This window comes from Delphinus delphis, chromosome 20 (assembly GCF_949987515.2).
Source record: "Delphinus delphis chromosome 20, mDelDel1.2, whole genome shotgun sequence".
Classification (NCBI taxonomy): Eukaryota; Metazoa; Chordata; class Mammalia; order Artiodactyla; family Delphinidae; genus Delphinus; species Delphinus delphis.
In genome coordinates, this window is record NC_082702.1 from 18101469 (window position 1) to 18120894 (window position 19426).

The following is a 19426-nucleotide window of genomic DNA, read 5'->3' on the forward strand; positions in this document are numbered from 1 at the left end:
AGACAATGGAAGGATATTGACAATAAAAGGATCAACGTGGATGTATCTTAAAATAATTTTGTGTGAAAGAAAACAAGCAAAAAAAAAAAAGAGAGAGAGAGAGAGAGAACACGCTGGGACACATCCTTGTGCTTCCTTCGGGAGCTAGAAAAGGACTGTTGACCCCATTTTTTCTTTTCTGGCAATTATGACCTCATGCGTCCACTGTAAGTTCTCTCCGCTGAGCATGCCTCTGCTCTTTTAACACCCTGAGGAGAGCAAGTTGTCATCCGAACACAGCCATACACACAGAGAAAGGAAAGCAAGAAGAAAGAAGCAGGTCAGTGGAGAACTTGTTTAAAAGATGTTTCACAAGACGGGTCCTAGAGGCAACATTCTGGCATTTTTACCAAGCTGTAAAATAAGCAATGAAAAGTCACAGGCAAAATCAACAAGAATGTGGGGGAACCCAAAACACAACCCAAAGAGTAACAAATGAACCTTCTTACAAATGAATAACACAATGACACTGAAGAGGGTAGGGAAGAAAAGAGCTAACCTAAGTAATTCTGCATCCAGGGCTGCATGCTCTAAGGCTAAAGACAAATTTCTTTTGCACAGGAATGTGGGTTAGCAAGTCTGAAATTACTCTGTGTGAATACTAGAATTAATCAAGTAACTATACTGTAGCTAACGCAGGTTTCTTACTGTCAGAGACAGGTGTTAGGAATGAGGAGAGGGGAGGGGTAGAATGAACCCTGCAGCGCTGGATTGAAATTAGAGGTACCAGAGCTCTTAATATATATACAGATGGATAGATCTAGGAATAGATGTAAATGTTTGTGTAAGTGGGTTAACGTACATACATGTCTTTCCTATCTGTCTGCTGAGAGGGCCTGCAATCAATGACACCCCAGTAGTAATAATGAGCACACCTAGTGCCCTGATCTTAATATCAGAAGACCATTCTTCAATAAAAGGAACCACTTCTTGGAGAAGTGGCTGATTCTAGGGCTGGAAAAGGACAAAATTAGCCTTGGAGCATCCTGGGGTACCAGAAAGTAGGAGTTTTCAACTATGGTGGGACACACAGAAAGGACACATCAGCCACTTTGAAGAAGCTCCTAACAACTAAATCTGCAACAACTTGAGCAGGAAAATAATGATAATGGTGGATTATATCCTCAGAGTAAAATAAATATCCAAAGAGTCTATACTAAGATAAATTATTGAATCAATTAATAAATGGGAAGAAGGGTCAGCTCTTCCTCATAGATTCCAATTAAAAATGCAGAGGGCATGATGGAAATGGGCAAACACCACAGAAATAAGTTTTGCAGAGAAGAGTCATTGATGGCTATCTGCATGGTCTCAAAGTATCTCCCCGTAAGATACTTAATAATTTCAAAACGGAATAAACAGTAACTCTGTTGAGGAAAACCCTAGCAGACACCACCCTAACCAGGTGATCATGATTAAGATGACAAATAATAAAACATTATCAACATCATAACCCCCACCCTGACGTACTGAGAAGGGCATCACTTCCATAGCATTCTTGCTAAAAGCATGCAACACCTCAAGCTAATCATGAGAAAACATCAAATAAAGCCAAATTGAGTAACATTCTACAAAATAACTGGCCAGTACTCTTCAGAAGTGTCAAGGTCTTAAAAGAGGAGGAAAGACAACTGTCACAGATTGGAGGAAACTAAGGAGACTGGACAGTCAGATGCAATGTGGGATCTGAGATCAGACCTGAAACCAGAGAGAGGAAATCAGTGGAAAACCCAGCAAAATTCAAATAAGGTCTGCAGATTTTTTTAAGTTATATTTTATCAGTGTAAATTTTCTGGTTTTAATCATTGTACTGCTTGTTTGTATGGTTAACATTAGGAGGACCCAGGTAAAGCACATACAAAAATCTCTGCACTATTTTGGCATCTCGTCTGTAAGCGTAAATTGTTCCAAAACAAAGTTTTAAAATAAATCCAGGTTTTAGATGCCCTCTGTGGGCCCTGAGCAGCCCTAGATCTGCAGCTCTATCCACCTCCATACAAGGTACAGAGCTGCTGCGTCCTCATACCACCCTTCATAAAGGGCAGCCAGCCAAAGGTGAACAGCTAATAACTGGGTGGAGGAAAGAGGGGGCTCACAGGTGAGGCCCACTTCCTTTCTACTTATGGTATCTGAATTCTTTACAGTGAGCATATGTCCATACAATGAGAAAATTATGGAAGGGAAAAAGCAGGGAACTAAAACCATACCACATGTGTGTATTCAAGAAAATTACATCCTCTCGTAAGAAAATAACATTTCACACTCATCACTATAGGAATAATTTCTTGTCCATTACTCAATAAAATGCTGTCTAAATAAAATACTAAAGTAATTTTTTTAAGTAATTAAAAGAAGAAAAACAGACCTGGCTAACTTCTGATCTAAGCCAGACCTTGAAAGATTAAGAAAATTTATATGCTGTGTGAATGACACTGTTTTCCTAGGTGTGTACTGTTTTAATAAGCATTTTTAATAATATTTTAATACAATTCTTTCACTTACCTTTTCATTTTTTGTAGTTACATAAAGGTAAACCTCAAAAGTGTCTTCTTCCACAGCACACAATTTGGCTTCCACCTGGGTAGCTGCTAAACAGCATAAATCAAAACATAAAGTAGCTGATATTACAAGCATGCTTGAGGGACTTCCCTGGTGGCCCAGCGGTTAGGACTCCATGCTTCCACTGCAGGGGGTGCGGGTTCAGTCCCTGGTCAGGGAACTAAGATCCCGCATGCCACACCGCGAGGCCAAAAAAAAAAAAAAAGTATGCTTTAAACAACTATGACTATTTCTCACCTGTTAATCTCTGCTAACCACTCACGATTACCCAGCGCCACAACATTCAACAGCCTCCTCCCGCAGAACGCGTCTGGCACTGGGCAAGGCAAGGTGCAGGCTCTCCCGGCACGAAGTCAGCCATGTGTCCTCTGTCCCCCTCAGCCCGCCATCCTCCTCCTGTCACCCTGTGACAGCACCTCGAGCACAGTTCTGGGCCCTCTCTTCTTTTCCAGTGACTCCCAAACCCACGTGCCCAGTCACAGTCTTTCACCTGAGTCCATTCCACCCCTCCAAATGCCCCCAAAGGGGCAGCTCCATGTAGCAGCTCCAAGCACTGTTATCGTTTTACAGGTGAGGAGGCTATGCGGACGTAGCAGGACGGTATTCAACCCAAGCACTCTGCCTCCTCCAAACCTGTGTCTCCCCGGCCCCCTGTGGGCTCACAAGGGCCCAAGCTACAAAACCAGAGGTGCCCCTCCCATTTCTCCCAGGTGCAACGCCTCTGCTCGCTCCTTTACCCGGACAGTGGGGCAGTGGAGGAGAGGGGCCAGCACCCCAGGCAATGCAAACTCACTACTCCTCAGAACAGCCCTGGAGTTGGGCACAGTTATTTGGCTCAGACGGCCAGGGGTTAGGACAGATGTCTCAAATGAGAGTCTGTCTTACAGCCAAGGATATAAAATAAAAAGAGCACACTAAAGAGGCGCTGCGACATCCTACACATCTTCATTAGCAATGACGGTGATCACAAAGTATCCATTTACTACCCCTTGCTTGCAGAAAAAAAGTTAGGCTTTTCATCAACTGTTGGTTCAATGAAATGCACGTAAATTTATTTTGCAGTGCTGCAGCTTCTATGCCAACTAAGAGACAGGCATTATTGTGTAAGGGTCCTCACCCACATAGCTCCTTCCTGATTTCACCTGTCAATTACGGATGCCCACATCCACCCCCAAAATTCCAGGGGTGCAGGGTCACTGTGACACTTGGGGTGGAAGAAGCTCCAGGTCACTTATGAACCCCGCAAAGGGGGTCAGACAGCTAAGCACGCACATCTCAAACCCTCTCATCAACAGAAGGCGTCAGTTCAGAGCAGGCGGCAGTGTTCATGCACTTGCCTCACCTTTTAGGATGTTCTGAAAGTACCGAATAGCTGCACTGTCCCACTTCTTGGCAGGTCTGGAACGGAGAAAAGAGGCAACCTCATTAAATAAAAAGCTGAGGTCAGTACGCTAACATCATTTAGTAAATTATACACTGGATGTTTCTGATATTACATGTTGAACATATGATGCAGGTAACGAGGGGTCTGGCTCTGGCCTGGGGGTGATGATCCCAGCTGCACCCCGCAGCAGACTTCTCTTCCATGCCCGCCTGTGCCAGTGCAGAGACTCGCTGAGAATGGGCCCCTTTCTGGGGCTTCCTGAGCTACTGTGCTCACCTCCACGGCATCATGTCCCAACACCATCGTCCCATTACCTGCAACACCCATCTCCCAGCCAGAACGCTAGCTTCCCAGGACAGGGACCCTGAGCTAGGATTGCTCAGCACAGGCTGGCACAGAGCGAGGGCCCCACACGTGTTGGTTACACCAACATTCTGAAAGTGGCTGTGGGAAACGCAGCCACTACTGTCTCGTGGTACCCCTTTCACTGTGTCCCATTTCTCCCTATCATCTTGTCCTTTCCTGTGTGTGATACTGTGATTTATGATAAGAAATATCTATTTTGTCATTGTCCCTGTTTCTGGCACAGAGTTCAGTGATGAGAGTGACAAGGTGACGAGTGGAAAGCACCAAGGTAACTTAAAAATGGGGGCTGGTTGCCAGGGGAACCAACCTTGTGATTAGAGAGTTGGAACTTTCAGTCCCACCACCCTGACCTCCAGGGAGGAGAAAGGGGCTGGAGGTTGAATCAACTGCCAATGGCCAAAGATTTAATCAATCACGGCTAGGTAATGAAGCCTCCATAGACACCAAAAAGGGCCTAGGCTGGGAGCTTCTGCGCTGGTGAACACGTGGAGATGCGGGGGACAGGCGTGCCTGGAGAGGGAAGGAAGCGCCTCTCCCCACCTTGCCCTGCGCATCTCTTCCATCTGGCTGCTCCTGAGTTATATCTTTTATAATACACTGGTAATCTAGTAAGTAAAATGTTTCTCTGAGTTCTGTGAGCAAATTAATCAAACCCAAGAAGGGAACCTCTCATTTATAGCCATCCCAGTCAGAAGCACAGGTGACAACCCAGACTTGAAATTGGCATCTGAAGTTGGCAGGGGCGGGGGCTGGGGGAGGTCTTGTAGGGTGAAGCCCTTAACCTGTGGGATCTGATGCTATGTCAGGTTAGGCTGCTATACACACACACACTCCCAAACTGGAGTCAGAGTCATACTATGCTTTGGAAAGAAAATCGCAGGAGAAGCCATAGGCAGTGGAAGATCATGAAAAACCAATATTTAGAAGCATGGAACAAAAATAAAATAGAGTAAGGTTAGAGTGATACGTTTTACGTTTCTCCACTGGTTTTATTTCTCAGAGATGCCATCACCATCCTCCAAGGGTTGTTTCAAAGATCAAATGAGGTAACGTACATAAAGCACTTAGCCCTGTTATTTTTATTTTTACTAAGACACTAAGCACATTACCTCAAGAGAATCACAAAGGGTTTCCGAAGGGAGGTGTAAACAAACAAACAAACAAACGAATACAGTGGTTTTAAAACCTTGCCATACAAAAAATTGCCTAATAAGCTTTTTGTTTTTTAACAAAATGTAGTAGATTCCTAATAAGGAAAAGGCCCAAGAGAAAAATCAATCTAGTCTATGAACAAGTAAATCAACAAGTCTGTCACAGGTTAATCAATTAGTCTGTGTGTCTGTGCATGTGTGTCTCTCTCTCAACATGGTGCACACACACACACAAACTACGTGAAGAGATACCCAACTTTACAAGTCAGAAGAATACAGCTTAAAACAAAATACCATTGTTGTCCAGCAAACAAGCAAAAGTTAAAAAGCCTGATGATACTCTACGTTGTGTGGGGAAAGCAGCACTTTCTACACCCCAATGATGGGAGTATAGACTGCGAGTCCTCTTGAAGGGAAATTTAACAAAAACTGTAATACACATGTTAAGAAAGACATTCTAGATGAGGCACAAACACAAAACCAGCAACATCAAAGAAGGTGATCAAAACCCAGTGAGATCACTTACCTGAAGCCCTTCTTCGCCTACACTGAGGGACTCCTAGGGTTGGGTGTGTCCAAGGCTGGGAAGGCCCCTGGGGAGCACTGTGGTGGCGCTGGGAAGGGGGTAATGCAGAGGGGGCGTGAGAAAGACAGGGGTCTGCCTCTGAGGAAGAGCTGGGCACGGAGGGCTGGCTGCTCTGCAAGAGGGACAGGACGGGGGCAGGCGTTGCTGGGCAGCCTGGTGGAACAGCGGTCTCAGCAGAGACCAGCTGGCTTATCAGTGTGGATTCCGAGGCAGCCACAAGAGTGATGCATTCGTCATCCCAAGGGAGCTACAGGTGATGAGGGCTGGGGGAGTGGAGATGGGAGGGTCTCCACAGATCCCACAGAAGCATCCATAAGAGAGGCAGCTTCCAAGTTCAGAGAGAACTTAGAATGCAACATCACCGGGATGTGCTAGTTGAATCAAAATTGTGCTGCTTCCAGCTTCCCTGGTGGTGCAGTGGTTGAGAGTCTGCCTGCCGACGCAGGGGACACGGGTTCGTGCCCCGGTCCGGGAAAATCCCACATGCCGTGGAGCGGCTGGGCCCGTGAGCCATGGCTGCTGAGCCTGCGCGTCCGGAGCCTGTGCTCCGCAACGGGAGAGGCCACAACAGTGAGAGGCCCGCGTACCGCCAAAAAAAAAAAAAAAAAAAATTGTGCTGCTTCCCATAGCTGCTTCTTCCACAAAGCCAGTGTTGGAGGGGGAGGATGGGGCTACCCCCAGGACCTCAGGTAGTGCTCATTCAAGACAGCAAAGATCACAGTCATAACCCCGACACAGCACTGCCCAGTGCAGGGACCCATCCTGTACAAACACTGGCAATGTGGTCAAATTACTAGACAGGGTGTGTGTGTGTGTGTGTGTGTGTGTGTGTGTGTGTGTGTGTGTGTGTGTGTGTGTGTGTGTGTGTGTGTGTGTGTGTGTGTGTGTATGATACATGTGTACACATGTGCATGCATGCATGTATACATTTCTACACCTATATATCTCATTTTGATTTACCTATATTCTTATGAGAATGTACAGTGCAAAATGGTTTGGTAACAATCTAGCTGGCTATCAAGAGAGGAGTGGTTAAAGACAGCAAGTATGCCAATTGTATTCACCCAGGAAAATGACTGAAAGTAGAAGGGAATATGTGTACTGGCAAAGAACTTCAAAATACTGGGTTGGCCAAAAGGTTTGTTCTTTTTTTCCATAAGATGGCTCTAGTAGCACTTAATTGTGTTTAACTTCATTCGAAACGATTTTGTTAGATTGTATGGTGACAGCTGTCATATCAGCGTGCATTAAAAAAAAAAACATCAAAAATTTTTGGTGAATTTTTGTGCAGCCATTTTAATATTGGAGATGGAAGAAAAAAGCAACATTTTCAGCATATTATGCTTTATTATTTCAAGAAAGGTAAAAATGCAACTGAAACGCAAAAAAAGATTTGTGCAGCGCATGGAGAAGGTGCTGTGACTGATCCAATGTGTCAAAAGTGGTTTGCGAAGTTTCGCGCTGGAGATTTCTCACTGGACGATGCTCCATGGTCGGGCAGACCAGGTGAAGTTGATGGCGATCAAATCGAGACAGTAATTGAGAACAATCAATGTTATACCATGTGGCAGACAGCCGACACACTCAAAATATTCAACTCAAGTGCTGAAAATCATTTGCACCAGCTTGGTTATGTTAATCGCTTTGATGTTTGGGTTCCACATAAGTTAAGCAAAAAACACCTTCTTGACCATACTTCTGCATACGATCCTCTATTTTTTTTTTAAACATTTGGCTTCCACTTTTTAAAAAAAATTTTATTTATCTTTATTTTTGGCTGCACTGGGTCTTCATTGCTGCGCGCGGGCTTTCTCTGTTTCTGGCGAGCAGGGGCTACTCTTCATTGCGGTGTGTGGGCTTCTCATTGTGGTGGCTTCTCTTGTTGCAGACCACGGGGCTCTAGGTGTGCCGGCTTCAGTAGTTGTGGCATGTGGGCTCAGCAGCTGTGGCTCGCAGGCTCAGTAGCTGTGGCACACGGGCTTAGTTCCTCCGCAGCATGTGGGATCTTCCTGGACCAGGGATCGAACCTGTGTCTGCTGCACCGGCAGGCGGATTCTTAACCACTGTGCCACCAGGGAAGTGTCCCAAATGCATAATCTTCCATCAGGATAACACAAAGACTGCATGTTTCTTTCATGACCAGGCAAAAACTGTTACAGCTTGGCTGGGAAGTTCTGATTCATCCGCCATATACACCAGACACTGCACCTTCGGATTTCTATTTATTTAGGTCTTTACAAAATTCTCTTAATGGACAAAATTTCAATTCCCTGGATGACTGTAAAAGGCACCTGGAACAGCTCTTTGCTCAAAAAGATAAAAGTTTTGGGAAGATGGAATTATGAAGTTGCCTGAAAAATGGCAGAAGGTAGTGGAACAAAAGGGTAAATATGTTGTTCAATAAAGTTCTTCGTGAAAATGAAAAATGTGTCCTTTATTTTTACTTAAAAACCAAAGGCACTTTCTGGCCAACTCAATACATTCTTAAGTCAAATTTGCCAATAAGACAGTGTGTTCTAATTTTCATTAAAAGCTCCACGCATGTGAATATGTATAAAAGCACCGAAAAAGGTCTGCAAGTTCAGAGCCTGAACAGGTCACAGAAGCCTCCCAGGAGGGAGGGAGGGAGGAAATGGGGCTGGAGAAGGATGTCATGGACTTTTTTTTAATGCTCCATGATCCGATGTATAAATGTTTCTCTTTACACTTAATTTATCCCTTTTTGTAAGTTAAGAAGCCAAATAGCACAGAGCTCAGACCACACTCTAACCCCCTCACAACACAGCCTCTGGAGATGGGGCTACATGGCCAGGTTTGACACAGTGACTCAGAAGACACCTCCTGAAGGACAAAGAGACCTTTGAAATGGCTTAGCACTTCTCAAGAGGGTCTGATTTCACATAAGCATCATGCACTCAAGTTAAGGCTTTTACTAACGATTCAGCCTATGTCAGAAGCTGTACTTACACAATCTCAGCGCTGTCTTCACAGAAGTCAATGTGCAATGTGACAGGTTTTGTGCAGTACAGTCTGAATTTCTTTGCTCTGTAGGGAAGCTGCATAAAAGTTTCTACTGCAACTCGGATGCTTAACAGTGAAAGAGAAAGAGTTCCATGATTTAAAAAATTATATATAACATATTTCTTTAAAGTACACCTAATACATAATTAAAATACTTAACATGAAACAAAACCTGATTATTTCTGTTTCTATTACAGCCACCAACAGCAGCAAGTGCTTGGAGCCATTTGCCGAGCAAGGTGAAAACTGGTTCTTGGGGGCTCAGAAAAATCTTACTTTTTTATGTATAAAGCACAGATATACATATAGTACATAAAAGCTACTCAGTAATCTTTGGCGTCAAAATTTTATGGCATGGGGGCAGGGAGGCATTAGAAAAACACTGTCTCCTTAGACTGAGAAACACTGGGTAATAACGAACAAACCTGGAAGCAAATTCTATTTAAGATTTTAAAATAGCAATTTCAATACACGACCAGAATTATCTTGAAGCTTCTGTAAATAAGCAGATGTTTTAAGAATTAGTATTTGTCAACTTTGCACAAAAGAGCTGATGGGCTGAGGTTTCGTAAGCTGTCCAGCATTTTTATTTCCATTCTCCTTCAGGCAAATGACAGAGCACTTGAACGTATGGTTTCGACATCAACAGGTTCTCGGGGCCGTGTGCGGGCAGCCTGGCCACCTTGGTCTCGGACCGTTTAGAAAAGGCGGCTGCACTAACCGCCCCTCCAGGCCTCCCCGCTCTAATCATACGATTCTCTTGCCCAAAACAAACTAAACTTAAAACTCCAAATACTAAGAGGAAATCTCTCCAAACCGTTAAATACGATGTTAATTTTAATAACCACTATGGTTACATGGGTGCAGAACCACAAGCTAGAAAGGCACCTCCTTTTCCATGAAGACCTGCCAGCCCTGCTGTGGGAGCGGTCCCCTGACACAGACTCCCCATCAGGGCACCCACCTCCCCTGCAGCTGGGACCACTCTTTCCCTTTTGGAAGAAGGGTCCTCATGTTTACTATTCATTATTTATTAAACTGATACCCTCTGACTCTGGGATAGGAAACCATGAGAACAATTACCACAAACACCAAGACCACCTTGCTGACAAGTGTTTTCTAGGGAACCGTGGTGTGTGGTCCTGGAGTCATCGAGGGTCACTCTGAATGGCCTCCTGTCTTCTGTGACAGTCACGCCCTCACTCTGTTAAGCAGGACGAGGGACGCACGCTCTGCTCTCAGCAATCTAAGGCTGTGCCAGCAAACCATCCCTTCTGTGGCGACAAGAAGAGTTTCTCTCTGCCTCCAGGGAGCCAGGCCTCCCGAAGCACCCATTCCATCGCCTGAGCAAACTCAGGGGACATGCCACGCCAGGCCAGGAGAGCGGCTCACAGAGAGCGCCTGCACTTTCTAGGAAGGAAGGCAGAAGGAGGGCCGGAGGCGCCTGCTGAATTCTCATCCTGAGCACCTGTTCTTACATTCACTGCTTGTAAAACTGGAACCTGCAAGTCTTCCCATCTTGAAGCTCTCGCCCCTTACTTCGAAAATGGACATTCTCCTTGAAAACAGACATCTGTCCCCTAAAGAGCATGAGGCAAAATAAATACATACATACATACTTTTTGGATTTCACTGGAACGTACTTGGCAAAATCCACAAGGAAACACTCTGTGAGGTAATGGTCTGCTGAAGACACTATTGACTTAATAACAGCCCTGCACCAGCACTTCAGTTCCTGACAATAAACCACACAAACCTACAAAATAAAAAGAAAACTTCGATGTTAAAATCTCTAGTCATACTCAGAAAACTGTAAGATACTAATGAAAGAAATCAAAAATGACACAGATGGAGAGATACACCACGTTCTTGGATTGGAAGAATCAATATTGTGAAAATGACTATACTGCCCAAAGCAATCTACAGATTCAATGCAATCCCTATCAAATTACCAATGGCGTTTTTCAGAACAAAAAAATTTACAATTTGTATGGAAACACAAGAGACCACGAATAGCCAAAGCAATTTTTTTTTTTTTTTTTTTTGCGGTACGCGGGCCTCTCACTGTTGTGGCCTCTCCCGTTGCAGAGCACAGGCTCCAGATATGCAGACTCAGTGGCCATGGCTCACGGGCCCAGCCGCTCTGCGGCATGTGGGATCTTCCCGGACCGGGGCACGAACCTGTGTCCCCTGCATCGGCAGGCGGACTCTCAACCACTGCGCCATCAGGGAAGCCCGCCAAAGCAATTTTGAGAAAGAAAAATGGAGATGGAAGAATCAGGCTCCCTGACTTCAGATTATACTACAAAGCCACAGTAATCAAAACAGTATTGGTACCGGCACAAACACAGAAATATATATCAATGGAACAGGATAGAAAGTCCAGAGACAAACCCACACACCTATGGTCATCTGATCTTTGACAAAGGAGGCAAGACTATACAATGGAGAAAAGACAGTCTTTTCAATAAGTGGTGTTGGGAAAACTAGACAGCTACATGTAAAAGAGTGAAATTAGAACACTCCCTAACACCATTCACAAAAATAAACTCAAAATGGATTTAAGACCTAAATGTAAAGCCAGATACTATAAAACTCTTAGAGGAAAACATAGGCAGAACACTCTCTGACATAAATAACAGCAAGGTCTTTTTCAAGGCACCCCCTAGAGTAATGAAAATAAAAACAAAAATAAACAAATGAGACCTAATTAAACTTAAAAGTTTTTGCACAGCAAAGGAAACCATAAACAAAACAAAAAGACAACCCTCAGAATGGGAGAAAAATATTGGGCTGGCCAAGAAGTTCCTTCAGTTTTTAAGTAAAAATAAGAGATACATTTTTCATTTTCGCCAAGAACTTTATTGAACAACGTATTCACTCTTTTGTTCCACTACCTTTTGTGATTTTTCAGGCAACTTCATAATTCCGTCTTCCCCAAACTTTTTATCTTTCTGAGCAAAGAACTGTTCCAGGTGCCTTTTACAGTCGTCCAGGGAATTGAACATTTTTCCATTAAGAGAATTTTGTAAAGACCTGAATAAATGGAAATCTGGAGGTGCAGTGTCTGGTGCATACAGCAGATGAATCAGAACTTCCCAGCCAAGCTGTAACAGTTTTTGCCTGGTCATGAAAGAAACATGTTGTCTTTGCGTTATCCTGATGGAAGATTAGGCATTTTCTGTTGACTAATTCTGGATGCTTTTTGTCGAGTGCTGCTTTCAGTTGGTCTAATCGGGAGCAGTACTTGTTGGAATTAATCATTTGGTTTTCCGGCAGTAGCTCATAAGAGAGGACTCCCTTCCAATCCCACCATATACACAGCATCACCATCTTTGGATGAAGACCGGCCTTTGGTGTGGTTGGTGGTGGTTCATTTCGCTTGCCCCACAATCTCTTCCGTTCCACATTATTATGCAGTATCCACTTTTCATCGCCTATCACAATTTGTTTAAAAAACGGAACATTTTCAATACATTTCAGTAGAGAATGGATATGGAAATACAGTCAAGAAGGTTGCATTTTCACTTAACTTACATGGAACCCAAACATCAAAGCGATTAACATAACCAAACTGGTACAAATGATTTTCAGCACTTGAGCTGAATATTTTGAGTGCGTCGGCTATCTCCCACGTGGTATGACGTTATTGTTCTCAATCAATGTCTCGATTTGATCGCTATCAACTTCAACTGGTCTACCCAACCGTGGAGCATCGTCCAGTGAGAAATCTCCAGCACGAAACTTCGCAAACCACTTCTGACACATTCGATCAGTCACAGCACCTTCTCCATGCGCTGCACAAATCTTTTTTTGCGTTTCAGTTGCATTTTTACCTTTCTTGAAATAATAAAGCATAATATGCTGAAAATGTTGTTTTTCTTCCATCTTCAATATTAAGATGGCTACACAAAAATTCACCAACTTCGATTTTTTTTTTCAATGCACGCTGATATGCCAGCTGTCACAATACAGTCTAACAAAATTGTTTTGAATGAAGTTAAAGACAACTAAGCACTATTAGAGCCATCTTAGGAAAAAAATGAATGAACCTTTTGGCCAACCCAATATTTGCAAATGAAGCAACTGACAAACGATTAATCTCCAAAATATACAAAACAGCTCATGCAGCTCAATATCAAAAAAAAAAACACCAACCCAATAAAAAGTGGGTTAGAAGACCTAAATAGACATCTTTCCAAAGAAGACATATAGACAGTTAAAAAGCACATGAAAAGATGCTCAACATCCCTAATCATTAGAGAAATGCAAATCAAAACTGCAATGAAGTATCACCTCACACTGGTAAGAATGGCCATCATCAAAAACTACAAACAGTAAACACTGGAGAGGGTGTGGAGAAAAGGCAACCCTCCTACACTGTTGGTGGGAATGTAAACTGGTACAGCCACTATGGAGAACAGTATGGAGGTTCCTTAAAATAAAACTAGAACTACCATATGATCCAGCAATCCCTGGGCATATATCCGGAGAAAACCGTAATTCGAAAAGATACATGCACCCCAATGTTCACTGCAGCACTATTTAATTGAGCTCAATATTGAGCCAGGACGTGGAAGCAACCTAAATGTCCACCGACAGAGGAATGGATAAAGAAGATGTGGTATACATACACAATGTAATATTACTCAGCCATAAAAAAGAATGAAATAAGGCCATTTGCAGCAACATGGATGGACCTAGAGATTGTCATACTGAGTGAAGTAAATCAGAGAAAGACAAATATCATATGATATCGCTTTTATGTGGAATCCAAAAAAAAGAGTACCAATGTACTTATCTACAAAACAGAAATAGAGTTATAGATGTAGAAAATAAACTTGTGGTTACCAGGGAGTAAGTTGGGGGGGGCGGTGGAGGGATAAGTTGGAAGACTGGGATTAACACAGCCACTACTATATATAAAATAGATAACTAATAAGGACCTACTGTATAGCACAGAGAACTCTACTCAATACTCTATAATGGCCTATATGGGAAAAGAATCTAAAAGAGAGTGGATGTATGTATAACAGATTCACTTTGTTGTACACCTGCAACCTGTAACATTGTAAATCAACCATACTACTATAAAAATTTTAAAAAATTAAATTAAAAATTTCTAGTCAATAATGAGAGAACTAAAAGGTACTCTCAACATCATCTCATACCTTTTACCTTAAAGATGCAAGGAGGCTGGATTACCCCAAGCTAAACACTGCTTATTGGGAAAACAAGAACACAGGGCACCTGAATTCTATTTCACTGGTTTTCTTACTACAGTCACTTTGACTCCTTAACTAAGGAGAATTTTTAGAAAGTGAAATAAGGAAAACGCATTGCTTTACCTTCTTAAATCAGAAAACAAAACTTACAAATAATTGTCAATCATGTGCCAGGACAACATAAAATCACAACCCCAGGCTCATCTTCCCGGTTCTGCTTCCCATGCCTGTTTACCACCCTCTAACATTTGTTTGCTATCGGCCACAAATGGACGTCAGCGCCATGATGAAGGGGATTTTTGTCTTTTTGTTTACTGCCATATTCCCAGCACCTAGAACAGTGCTTGGCATGTACTATGTCTTCAAAACCTATTCAGTGAATGACTGAATACCTGCAGCCCCCTTTTAGGGAAACTGCCCTGCTAGAGTGACAGTGCTTGGCATCCTGACTGTCCCATGGGACTGACAGGCCACAGACAGGCAAACCATAGGCTGACCACAGGCTTATAAAGTGGCTCAGCAGGGACATCTGTGCCCAACAGGGAAGAAGTGGGACGGCAGAGATCCCTGCTCTCGGGAACTGAAATTGGAAAACATAGGGCAGCTGTTCTGCAAGGGATGTGTTCTTGAGAGCCTCACATAATTCAAGGCTCAAATAATTCAAGAGAAATTGCGCCAAAGGATGGAGGGTATTTCTGTTTCATGCTAAAGTCAAAGAAACCTGTAGCAAATAATTCACACGGTCAGTCAACTTTGAAAAGGTGGTAAACTAGGGCTTCTACTGGCCAGTAATGAGATAATTTAAGCATCAAGAAAAATGATTGCAACTGATGAATACATCAAAAGCCATGAGATCAATGGCTTTAAAATACTTAAAAATAACAAGGAGAGAAAAACAAAACAAACCTCTAGACGTCAATGTAGATAACTAGGCACAGGAAAACTGATAAGGGAAAGAATCAAGCAATTTTTCCACCTTTCCAGTATTACTTCAGGAGGCCAAACCGTTCTAACAGATGAGGGAAGGTTCTCTATGGAAGAATTCCAGCTCATGAATGCAGAAGCAATGTGAAAATGACCATTTTGCAAGCATAAATGAAAGAGCTGATTTGGGTGGTGGTGGTCACTGGATAGCATTACTAGCCGACGGGAACCACAGGGGGCACTTAGGCTGCTGCCATCTGAATGCAGCGGTCAACCTCAGCATCACCGAAAGTGAGATTCTCTCCCGATTCAATACAAGAGGAACCTCACAGCACCAGTCATTCTTGGGGAAAAAACGTGACTATAAAAGTAATCAAAGCTTTATATTTATCAGTCTGCACGAAATATAGGGAATGAAGGGGAAAGTTCACCACCACCACAAGGAAGCAACCAGGCTACACAGAACGTGTAATACTTTAAAAGGACAACTGACCTGGTTTCGTTTCTTCAACAAGTAAACGGTGGACTTTCCTGGTGGCACAAGAATCCACCTGCCAATGCAGGGGACATGGGTTCGATCCCTGGTCCGGGAAGATCCCACATGCCGCGGAGCAACTAAGCCTGTGCGCCACAACTACTGAGCCTGCACTCTAGAGCCTGTAAGCCATAACTACTGAGCCCACGTGCCACAACTACTGAAGCCCGTACACCTAAAGCCCGTGCTCTGCAATGAAGAGTAGCCACCGCTCACCACAACTAGAGAAAGCCCGCACGCAGCAACGAAGACCCAATGCAGCCAAAAATAAAACAAATTAATTTTAAAAAAAAAGTAAATGGCATGGAAAAAATAATGTTATTAATAAATATTTAGGGTGGGCTGAGGAATTCAAATTATTTCTAATTTTTCTCATAGTTTATAAATCTTTTCCTATTACACTGTTATAAAAATTCAAATTCTTGGGCTTCCCTGGTGGAGCAGTGGTTGAGAGTCCGCCTGCCGATGCAGGGGACATGGGTTCGTGCCCCGGTCCGGGAAGATCCCACATGCCGCGGAGTGGCTAGGCACGTGAGCCATGGCTGCTGGGCCTGTGCATCTGGAGCCTGTGCTCCGCAACGGAAGAGGCCACAACAGTGAGAGGCCCGCGTACTGCAAAAAAAAAAAAAAAAAATTCAAATTCTTCTGAGAAATGACTAACCTGCAGAGAGAAGCAGACAATGGGCACAGAGCTGAGGGTGCAGGAAAGGAAGGAGGGGCCACAATGTGGAGTAAGGAAAATAAAACACCACGAGTTGGTCAAAGTCACAGGCAACCAAAAGCGAGGCACTGGCCCTAGACTGGAAACCCCCATGCTCCCTCTGCTAAGGTCCCTGTGATGGATCTAGAATGATCCTCTGGTTCCCAGCCCCAAGACGATGGCTCTATGCCTGAATTTAGACGACACTCCACCTCCTGTTGCCCCATGTGAACCTGATACAACAATTGCCACTTTCCATGACTAGCCCGACTCTTATGCAACCGAAAGAACCTAACACAAGGCAATGACCATGAGCAGTTGAAGTACTCTAAAAGTTTTTATCATCTTAGTTCTTAGTTGCTACAACAGTCTCCATTTTGAGTAGTATTTCAAGACATGTTGTTTAAAGCACATTTAGATACATACCTGCCCTTCTTCCAACGTTAGTGGTTTTATTTCTATATCTTGACACATGCTGTTATAGAAGTCATTCATGGCACTATTTAGTTTTTGATAGTCAACTTCATGATCTAAAAAGGGACTACATCCTTTTATAATAACCCAGAAGCAACCTGGATCTTCGATCTGTAAAATTTTTAAATGACAAAACAATGCATGATTTAAAAGTGGAACCATAAAATAATAAACCTTAGAATCACAGTAACTCTTTCAAATTTAAGTGCTCTAACAAATTCTTGACAAGTACTTCTGTCTTAAATGGTCAGATAGAAGATAAAAGACCCTCAAACTATCACCTTGTATACCTTAAACTTATATAATGTCATATGTCAATTATACTTCAATAAAACTCGGAAAAACGATAAAAGATGCAAAGATAAAACTCTAAAACACGTAACCAGTAATATGGAATTTAGAATCATGTGCTGACTGAAAAAGCAGAGATCAATGCCCTTGATCTGTACTTTGAAAATATCCATAATAAAATACAAATGCAAGGTTCAGAACAGCGTTCTTTGTACTCTATGTCTTTCATAAGAAAGAGAGGGAAATGTGAATGTATGTACATTCTGCTCATGTTAAAATAAAGAAATGGCAGATAAACCAAAAACATACAAATTATTACGTACGGAGGAAGCCAGGAATGGGGTAGAAGGGAGAGAGATGAAAGACTTCTCCAAATGTATCTTATTATCTATTAGTGTTATTAGAAACCACGATTTTCATCATTAGAGAAAGAATACAAATATAAAATGAAAAGTTAAATTTGAATTGAAAATATCAGTAAAAGCTCATGAGTTTTCAAATGTACTATATTTCCTGTCTACTGAAAGCGCCTAAAAGCAATGGCATCCCAAGATTTTGGATCCCAGATACCAGGTGAGAGGAGTACATTAGTATTCTATTTTTCTGAATGTTTGAACATTTTTATAATAAATAGTTGGAAAAAAGAACAGCTGGCCATCCTGGTTCCAGTAATGGCAGACTGGCTCATATAGACTAACCCACCTGCAAGTAACAATGATAAACCCTGGAAAAAAAGAAAATGACGGGCTGAAGGCACTGAAGAGTGACCAAAATCAGGTGGGAGATTCAATCCTTGAAGGGAGGCAACATGGCTAGGTGAGACCCATGTTCATAAACAGCTTTTCCCCTGAAAACAGCCCCAGTCCTGGGGGTGCAGAACACAACTGAAGCAGAAGTCACCCCGTTTGTGGCTTGAGAAACCAGAGAATGGCGTCTGGGGCTGCCAGAGCAGCTGTACATGAAGGGGAGAAACGCTGAGCCACAGAGGGGAGAGCCCTGAAGTCTGCACACGAAACCCCTCAAATCCTGGGCAGAGCCTGAACTGCACGGTGAGACTCCAGGGAGTCCTGGAAGAAGCCACAGTCGGGAGGCTGATGGAAATACAGTTTCAGCTTCTGCCCACAAGAACTGCAGGACTCTGGACACAGAGTGACTGCCCAAACCTCTGCACTAAGAGGCCACCCAAACTCACAGCATAAGGCCATGTCCCCTCCACAATGCCGGCCTGAGAAAGAATTACTTTTGTCCCAGCCAACACCTGACACAGGCCCTTGACCTCCCCTTGTCACAGAACTTACTGAAAAGGGCCTCAGTTGTGGAGCCTACCTATCCCTTTGGGATGTGTATGTTATCTCCTACCACTCAGGAGTATTCCTTCTCGAGGACCTGATAACCAATTCCTTTGGGATGTAATCATCTGGAAGGACAGGGCCCCGGCCTCCCAGTCTCTGCGGGAATTCAGAAGCCTGGCCCCAGAGGCGGTGGACACAGCTGCCCCACCACAGTTACACTGATCTACCCTCTGTCATTTTCCACTGAAGCCCCTCTCCTCGTCCTCCTCACTCTCCCTTTAAAACGTCCGGTCATCTCTACACAAATTGGAACGCAACTCAGCTCCCTCCCGTACATCAGCAGTCACTGAATACAATCTGTTCTCACTGCTTTAACCAATGTCCAGCTTTGATTCTCTCTGACACCCATCACAGGAAAAGGGAGTTTGGAGCAGGAGTTAAGGAGGCTCAGTAAACACCTCAGGCTCCCTGAGAACCCCTGCAGTGCCAGGCCTGAGGAGTAAAGACCATGTTGCAGGACAAAGAGAATGTGCTCTGCCAACAAGGGCAAAATCAAGAGGTCTGCAAAGAACTATAAACCAAGCCTCCCAAAGTGCTGACAGAGCACACAGTAGTTCCCTGTCACCACAACCGTCAGTGTAGCATGAACAATACTAGACAGGCAAAGAAATGAGAATGCAGTGCACAGCCAAGGTAAAAAATGCCCAACAGAAAGTGAACCCAAGACTGCCCGGATGTTGAAGTGAACAGGTAAGGACTTAAAAGCAGCTATTATAAATACCATGTTCAAAAACTTAAGGATAAGATGGCTATAGTGAGTTTGTTTTTTTAAAAAGGAGAATTTCACGTAAGAAATGGAAACTATTTTAAAAAAATAAA

General features: G+C 43.3%; 1 protein-coding gene across 2 annotated transcripts in view; it reads right to left on the bottom strand.

Moving 5' to 3' along the window:
* The window catches only part of TDRD12 (tudor domain containing 12), an 82410-nt gene that overhangs the window by 56801 nt on the left and 6183 nt on the right, over nt 1-19426 (bottom strand). For both annotated transcript variants that reach the window (XM_059999075.1, XM_059999074.1), the window contains exons 2-6: nt 16917-17075; nt 10726-10862; nt 9053-9172; nt 3941-3996; nt 2542-2627 (exon numbers count right to left, since the gene is read on the bottom strand). In XM_059999075.1, coding sequence (XP_059855058.1) covers nt 2542-2627; nt 3941-3996; nt 9053-9172; nt 10726-10862; nt 16917-17075 — 558 coding nt within the window. The remainder of the gene's footprint in view (nt 1-2541; nt 2628-3940; nt 3997-9052; nt 9173-10725; nt 10863-16916; nt 17076-19426) is intronic.